The sequence below is a fragment of the Etheostoma spectabile genome, chromosome 15, assembly GCF_008692095.1.
Source record: "Etheostoma spectabile isolate EspeVRDwgs_2016 chromosome 15, UIUC_Espe_1.0, whole genome shotgun sequence".
NCBI classification, from domain to species: domain Eukaryota; kingdom Metazoa; phylum Chordata; class Actinopteri; order Perciformes; family Percidae; genus Etheostoma; species Etheostoma spectabile.
In genome coordinates this window covers 30,072,087-30,080,275 of record NC_045747.1, presented here as the reverse complement: position 1 = coordinate 30,080,275, position 8,189 = coordinate 30,072,087, and the positions used below count along the sequence as shown (strand labels likewise).

The window sequence follows — 8,189 nt, the reverse complement described above, 5'->3', positions numbered from 1 at the left end:
TACTATTTATTAAACATTCTAGGCTTTAAGTTAAAAATCCTAGAGGAGAATGCTCTGAAATTTCCTGAGCACACCTGTACTTAAACTCCTTCACTTGGGGTAAGGACCACTCCCCACCCGAGTGCTTTCTTCGGGGGGATGAGTCCTTACCCCAATGAAGGAGTTTAAGTACCTTGGGTCTTGTTCGCGAGAGTGAGGGGACTATGGAGCGTGAGATTGGTCGGAGAATCGGAGCAGCCGGTGCGGTATTACTTCCATTTATCGCACCGTTGTGACGAAAAGAGCTGAGCCAGAAGTCAAAGCTCTCGATCTACCGGGCAATTTTCGTTCCTACCCTCACCTATGGTCATGAAGGCTGGTTCATGACCGAAAGAACGAATCCAGGTTACAACGGCCGAAATGGGTTTCCTCAGGAGGGTGGCTGGCGTCTCCCTTAGAGATAGGTGAAAGCTCAGTCATCCAGAGGAGCTCGGAGTAGCCCACTGCTCCTTCGCGTCGAAAGGAGCCAGTTGAGTTGGTTCGGGCATCTGGTAAGGATGCCTCCTGGGCGCCTCCCTAGGGATGTGGTTCCAGGCACGTCCAGCTGGAGGAGGCCTCGGGGAAGACCCAGGACTAGGTGGAGAGATATATCTCCAACCTGGCTTGGGAACGCCTCGGGATCCCCCGTCGGAGCTGGTTGATGTGGCTCGGGAAGGGAAGTTTGGGGTCCCCTACTGGAGCTGCTGCCCCCGCGCCCGATACCGGATAAGCGATGAAGATGGATGATGGATGGACACACTGGATAGGTGATGTCTCCCTCAGACTTGGAATGAAGCTGGCATAACAGTAGGAATCCATTTTAGAGTGCCATAAAGGAGTGACATATGCCTTTAACAGCCTGAAAAAACGTCAATATAGCTTTACTTTTAAGCCCTTAATTTTAAAACCATACATCAGAATAATCTGGAATTACCTGAGAGACAAACTGGATAGGTGATGTCTCAAACAGACTTGGAATGAAGCTGGCATAACGTCACGATTCCTTTTTTAGAGTAGCCTGAAAAAGACAAAAATATGCCTTTAACAGCCTGAAAGAGATTTAAATTATACTATTTATTAAACATTCTAGGCTTTAAGTTAAAAATCCTAGAGGAGAATGCTCTGAAATTTCCTGAGACACACACTGGATAGGTGATGTCTCCCTCAGACTTGGAATGAAGCTGGCATAACAGTAGGAATCCATTTTAGAGTGCCATAAAGGAGTGACATATGCCTTTAACAGCCTGAAAAAACGTCAATATAGCTTTACTTTTAAGCCCTTAATTTTAAAACCATACATCAGAATGCTCTGAAATTACCTGTGAGACACACTGGATAGGTGATGTCTCCCTCAGACTTGGAATGAAGCTGGCATAACGTCAGGATTCCTTTTTAGATTAGCTTGAAAGAGAGAAAATAGCCCTTTAACAGCCTGAAAGAGATTTAAATTATACTATTCATAAGACATTCTAGGCTTTAAGAAATCTAAATCAGAATGCTCTGAAATTTCCTGAGACACACACTGGATAGGTGATGTCTCCCTCAAACTTGGAATGAAGCTGGCATAGCAGTAGGAATCCATTTTAGAGTGCCAAAAGGAGAGTTAAATATGCCTTTAACAGCCTGAAAAAAACGTCAATATAGCTTTACTTTTAAGCCCTTAATTTTAAAACCATACATCAGAATGCTCTGAAATTACCTGAGAGACACACGCGATAGGTGATGTCTCCCTCAGACTTGGAATGAAGCTGGCATAACGTCACGATTCCTTTTTAGATTAGCTTGAAAGAGAGAAAATAGCCCTTTAACAGCCTGAAAGAGATTGAAATTATACTATTTATTAGACATTCTAGGCTTTAATTTAGAAATCCTACATGAGAATGCTCTGAAATTTCCTGAGACACACACCGGATAGGTGTTGTCTCCCTCGGACTTGGAATGGAGCTGGCATAACAGTAGGAATCCATTTCAGAGTGCCATAAAGGAGAGTTAAATATGCCTTTAACAGCCTGAAAAACGTGATTATAGCTTTACTTTTAAGCCCTTAATTTTAAAGCCATACATCAGAATGCTCTGAAATTACCTGAGAGACACACTGGATAGGTGATGTCTAACCCAGACTTGGAATGAAACTGGCATAACGTCAGGATTCCTTTTTAGATTAGCCTGAAATGGAGTAAAATTTGCCTTTAACAGCCTGAAGAGATTTAAAATATACCATTAATTAAACATTCAAGGCTTTAATTTTAAAATCCTACATCAGAATGGTACTAAATTACCTGAGTGACCCAATTGATATATAGAGTCTAACGCATAGTTGGAATGAACCTGGTCTAACAGTAAGAATCCATTTTAGAGTGTCAGGAAGGAGAATTAAATATGCCTTTAATAGCCTGACAAAATGTCAATATAGCTTAATTTTAAACCCTTAATTTTAAAATCGTACATCAGAATGGATGTCTCCCCCAGACTTGGAATGAAGCTGGCATAACGTCAAGATTCCTTTTTAGAGTAGCCTTAAAAAGTTTAAATTGTGCCTTTAACAGCCTGAAAAAGATTTAAAATATACCATTTATTAGACTTGAATATCCATTTTACGCTTTTATGAAACTTATAAAACTGATCACTGATTGCATAATACTAACATCGCTCCAATAGTGCCTCTCAAGAAGAAGTTGCTATAATGAAAATAAGCCAGATAAGCAGATCTCATGTTGGGCTAACCAATAGCCACAACCATTAAATACATGACATTTGGACCTCTGCTTTTAAGATTGCTAAAAAAATAAAAAAAATGTTCATGTTGTTAGTTTTGTTTTGCCATGATCCAGCTGTTGATTATGAACAGAGCAATGGTGCAAAATACTGCTAAATAGCCTTGGGAAGGAACTTGGTGGAACGTGTACATTCAAAAGTTTTTAGTTTTTGTCTTGCAACAGAATTGGACAGGTAGTCTAGCGAGCTGTCTGGGTTTATCTTAGTTTACCTGAGTTTAAAATACCTACACACTGAAAGCTGATAGGATATCCGGCCTAAAGAGTGAAATCTGGCGGAATGTCAGCAAGGGACGTTGTGGATGTGGAATAGGATCCTTGTGGCCTCACGGTAGGAGCTCCCCCTGAGCCTCTCAGTGCTGGCCAGGTGTCTTCGGTCGCGTCTTCCCGACATCATCAGGGATATAAGGGTGTTACCCGGGTGGGTTAATGGTTCTCCTCAGCTGAACCAGTATGATGCAGTACTTCCCAGTATTTGAGAGGATACGCGGAATTTTCTCACACACAGTCAGTATGCACTACCCAGGTCAGTGCACAGGAAGAATATTGTATATTCTTAGCTTCCCTTTTTCATTTTATTTACTTGACTTTCTGAATGAATTTATATTTTTGATACTAAAATATAAGTATTTGGGGTAAATTTAGAGGTCAAGAAAAGAAATGATGGTGGTAGTTTGTTAATTGTTTTATGGAGAAGGGGTGGAATTAAGTAAGTGTGTACTTCTTCCCGCTCCTTTTCAAACAAAAATGTGTTATGTTGTATCTACGTAATCTATATTATTATTTGCTGTATGATCCATTTTCTTTTTTTAGTGAGAAATACATTTTAGAGAAAGAAAGAGTAGGGGCCCTATTTTTTACAATCTAAGCGCACGGTGCAGGTGTGTTTAAGGCGTGTATGAAACCAATTTTGCTAGTTTGGAAAAAAGGTGTGCCGGGCGCATGGTTCAAAAAGCTTGTCCTTAGTGTCTTATTCATTTATAGTTGTGTTTTGAGTGTAACATGCAATAAACCAGTAAGTGTGTCATATTCCATTCCCTTTAACAGACAATGTACAAACACATTAGCGCATTGCTATTATGATGGCAGATTTGCACTGTAATAGTTTTATTTGTAATCTTTTTGTGAGCATGCGCTGTGAATAAGCCTAAGAGCATTTTACTAATACACTGTTAAAATAATGGAATGCTGTGCTATTATTGACTTTAGACCAGGTTGTTGTTGGTAAATGGCGATCATCTTTCCTCCTGGTTAATTGAAACTGAGTCATTAACTGTGCGCCGCTTCTGACTTTTCCATTGAATGTCGCTACGGACACCCATCACGGTGCTACCCCTTTGGTATGATGGCATGATAAATATTTATTTTAATTGAAACTCTTGGAGATTATTGCTGTAGATTGTGTACTCACTAAGCATGTCTTAGACCAGAAGTAATAAACGCTTTTTAGAACAAGGACCCCTTAGCTGAAAATAAACTGAGCAGGGACCCCCTACTACATACAGTATATTGTATAAAATTGAGTTGCAAATTAAACTGGGCTTACAACAATGTTGAGGGCAACCTAAAGCCTTTATACATACCTTTTATGGTGCAATACTAAGCGCTGAAATAAATAAAAAATACATATTTATATATTTACACGTTTTAATGTTAAAATGTGGAACAGTAGATCCTTAACTATCTGTGGATGGCTACCATAGCTATAGGCCAGTAGGCCTATCATCAATGTGGTGTATAAGTTCTTTATCTTTACTAATATGATTCATGTTGATGTATATTTTCAGGTTCATATCTGGATAGGCAGTGGTACTTAATCATCAAAAGGCACAAGTAGGCTAAGTCAATGCACTACAGGCAAACCTTTACCCAAAATAAATAGGTTAACTAATGAGAACATGCAAACACACGTATGACCTTAAATCAAATGAAACCTGTAAGGACAAAGTATTTTACAACTATCAGTAACAACTTTGGCTAAAAGAATGCTCAAACTTCTCCCCATAAAATCTGTCTTAAAAAAGACAAAATAATAAGTTGAGAAAATATATCCCAACGGACCCAATCAAAAATTAAAAATAAAAGAAAAAGAAAACCCAAAGCTAATCATTATTCAGAATTCCACATCCAAAAAAGAAAAGAAAAGTGTTTTTGTTTAGGTTTTGGTCTGTGTCCATCCATACTTGTATCTCTTCCTTGTTGAGGTTTCTTAGCAGCTGTATCTCTGCAACTCTCTGTGGCTCAAAACAACACAACAATTTGTGTTCATCACCAGCAAAATGGATCAAAGCAGGTCCACACAGCAGCCCTGCAGCAGAGATGAACATCTGGACTGAACCGTTCAGCAGGTCGGGCAACTCGGTGAAGGCCACCATGGCTGAAATGGGGCGTGAACCTACATTGATCAATGGGTTTTGAGGGTTTTAATTTGTCACATCATCAGAAAAAGTACCTGATTCCGACATGTGACAGCAGAGGTCTGTATTAACGGAGTATGCTTGGCGCATGTAGGGATAGCCTTAGTCCTGCTCATAGTGGCAGTGGAGTCTTAGACTGCACCTGCAGTTCTGTATTTGGATCTGGGGGAGGCGGGGGAGAGTTGCTGTCTGTCGCCAAGCCCTCCTTCCTCTCATCCTCCTTCGTTTTGTCCTCCTTCCTTCCATCCTGCCTTCTCTCGTCCTCCTCAGCTTTTAGTTTCTCGGCCTTGGTCTTGAACCTCAGCCCGTGGCCTGTCAACGAAAGGTGGGATTATTTCCAGTAAAGCACATCGGAGCTAAAATGCAACAGATCATTTTATTTGTTATTTTTATTGGTCTGGTTCCAGAGTTTCTGCAGGTTTCACCAAGTCAAAAGGAAGAATTTTTAAAGACCATTATGAATGAAATTTAAGACCTTTATCTCAACATCAACTAAGCCCTACATTCAGTTTTATTTAAGCCAAATATCACTTGTACTTCCTTATAGCCAAAGAACAAAATCTGAGACTTGCGCCAATAAAAAGTTGATTGGCCGCAATATAAGTTACATGTTGTGTGGTCCCATTTGTAGTCGTAATACAGTAGATTATATATTTGTCATAGCGAAAGAAAACAACTACAAGCCCACGGGAAAACAAACGGCTTTAGAGATAGCGTTGCATGGGCGTAGAAAAATGAAGTAAACACAATACTTCAGCAAATTGAAGCCTTTTTAAGGCCTAAACCTTTGATTTTCAAATTTTGGACTTTTCAAAACCACACAAAAACCCTGAGACCAAATGAACCAAACTAAAGATGTGAAAGAGACCTTAGCTCGACGTTAAATCTTAACTGTAAATCATGAAATTACCATTTGTAGTTAACTTATCAGTTTGCATACATTAGGTAATTGTTAGGGGTGGGGGAAAAAATAAATTTGATACAGCATCGTATCGCGATGTTTTCAGTGCCAATACTGTATCAATATACAGGCGCCAAGTAGAGATCTATTATTATTTATGTGTTGGTCAGTTTGTCTGCTATCCCATTTTGCAGCAATAAAGTTGAAGTGATATGAACAGAGAAATGTATCTTAAGGATAAAACAGATGTTGACAAAGTTTCCTTTCATCACTTGAAATTCTAAAAGAATTTGACATTGGAAAAAAAGGTTATAAATTGCAATACATCTCAGAACATTGCAATATATTAAAATCGCAATATTATCGTATCGTGATGAAATCATATCGGGAGGCGTCTGGTTATTCCCCCCCCCCCCAGTAATCAACCCCTAATCCCTACTCAACTAATCACTTCAGCGTGTTGCGCTTTCGATAAAATTTATTTAACAGTAGTGGATGGAAACAGAATAAGCATTTTTTTTTTTTTTTTTTTTTAGATATACTTTGTTGGCTAAATGACTTGATGAAAACCCAATCAGATATATTAGTGATAAAATTGACATATAGTTAGGGCTGGGCGATATAGAGAAAATCTAATCAAATACCTCGATGTCGATATTGCGACGATATTGACTATTGGTGCTTTAACAAAATGTTATTTACACAATGAGATTTTTGATAACTATTTTCCAGAAATGATTTATTGACTTAGATGGTAAAGGTAAATAACAGAACAGCTAGAAGAGTCTGGGTGCAGCCTAAAACCAGGTAAAGGAAACACTTACCATATTACCATATATCCAAAATCTAAGACAATATCTAGTCTTATATCGCGATATCGATACATCGATATATTGCCCAGCCCTACATATAATCGTTTTACTATGTGTGCATGTACTGACTTGGACAGTCAGCCACCTCCTTGTAGGCCTTCTTCTTGCAGCAGCCTCGACACAGGTTGAAGACACATTTATTTCCCTGCAGAGCAAAACAAACCACATCAGGTGCTGGGGCTGGAAACGTCTTCCTGAGTCTTTGGGTGAAGTTGATCGAACAGAAGGCAACGCATACGGAATGTCATGCTCAGACGCCGTTGCAAAAGGACAACGTCTTCAATGGAAATACTTTTAGATATAAACAGAGTTATTGTTTTAACAAAGTTCATCAGTACAACTTCAGGGTAAGTCAATATAAAAAGCCACTTGCCCGTTTGGGCATCAACGTATCAGAAATCACTCTCTTGTCCTTGCTTTTTGAATGATTTTGGACATTATATTTGGTGCTTTTGACATTTAAATTATTTATTTTTTTAAGTTTTTTTTTTTTTTTTCACTGACATTACACAGACGTTTCCCCAAAAACACTGACCTTTGGGTTCCCACACTGCTCACATTTGATGTACTTGGCTGTGGAAGGAAAGAAGAAAACTTTTGTAGCATTCTTTGCGTTTCAAAGAGGAATTTGGCAGTTTGAGGTGAAAGTGACGGCTTAGACTCACGTTTCTGCTCGGGATTGAAGTTCTTGTGTGGGTTTCGGGATCTCTTCTTCTGCTTGTTTTTGGAGAGTGTGTCAGCTGTTTCATCCGAGTCCTCCAGTGACCTCTTCTGACACACTGTCTTCTTCACCTCTGAGCCATGGCTGTTACCGTTGGCAATGGGCTCCTTTGGCCTGTAAGGCATAGGCAGTAAGCAATAATATTATGTTAGTGCAACATTATTAGAGAATTTTGGGTAAAAGTGATCAATATGACAAAGATAATTATATCCGTGAATATTCCTCTAGAAGCAAAAATGATTTTGTTACATTTGTATCCAAAAAATCTTAACCTAAATCACCAGCAGCATACATTTATAGATCTAGCTATACTGCAAGCTAAAAGAATGATAGCTCTCAGCTGGAAAAGGTCTGATCCACAAGTTATTGGAGCTTGGATTAAGTCCATGGCACAGTGTATGACCTTGGAAAAAATAACATATTTTACTACAAACAAAATGAATGTATACAAAGAAATATGGAGCCGTTTATTTACTACATTAAAAA

The 8,189-nt window shown here is 39.0% G+C and overlaps 1 protein-coding gene across 3 annotated transcripts in view; it reads right to left on the bottom strand.

The window, feature by feature from the left end:
* Positions 1–4,432: 4,432 nt before the first annotated feature.
* Positions 4,433–8,189, bottom strand: part of dus1l (dihydrouridine synthase 1-like (S. cerevisiae)) — an 11,329-nt gene continuing 7,572 nt past the window's right edge. For 2 of the 3 annotated variants that reach the window (XM_032537699.1, XM_032537701.1), the window contains exons 11-14: positions 7,648–7,817; positions 7,518–7,555; positions 7,052–7,127; positions 4,433–5,521 (exon numbers count right to left, since the gene is read on the bottom strand). In XM_032537699.1, the coding sequence (XP_032393590.1) occupies positions 5,322–5,521; positions 7,052–7,127; positions 7,518–7,555; positions 7,648–7,817 (484 nt within the window). In that variant the 3' untranslated portion in view covers positions 4,433–5,321. The remainder of the gene's footprint in view (positions 5,522–7,051; positions 7,128–7,517; positions 7,556–7,647; positions 7,818–8,189) is intronic. The other variant, XM_032537700.1, reaches the window with a different exon arrangement.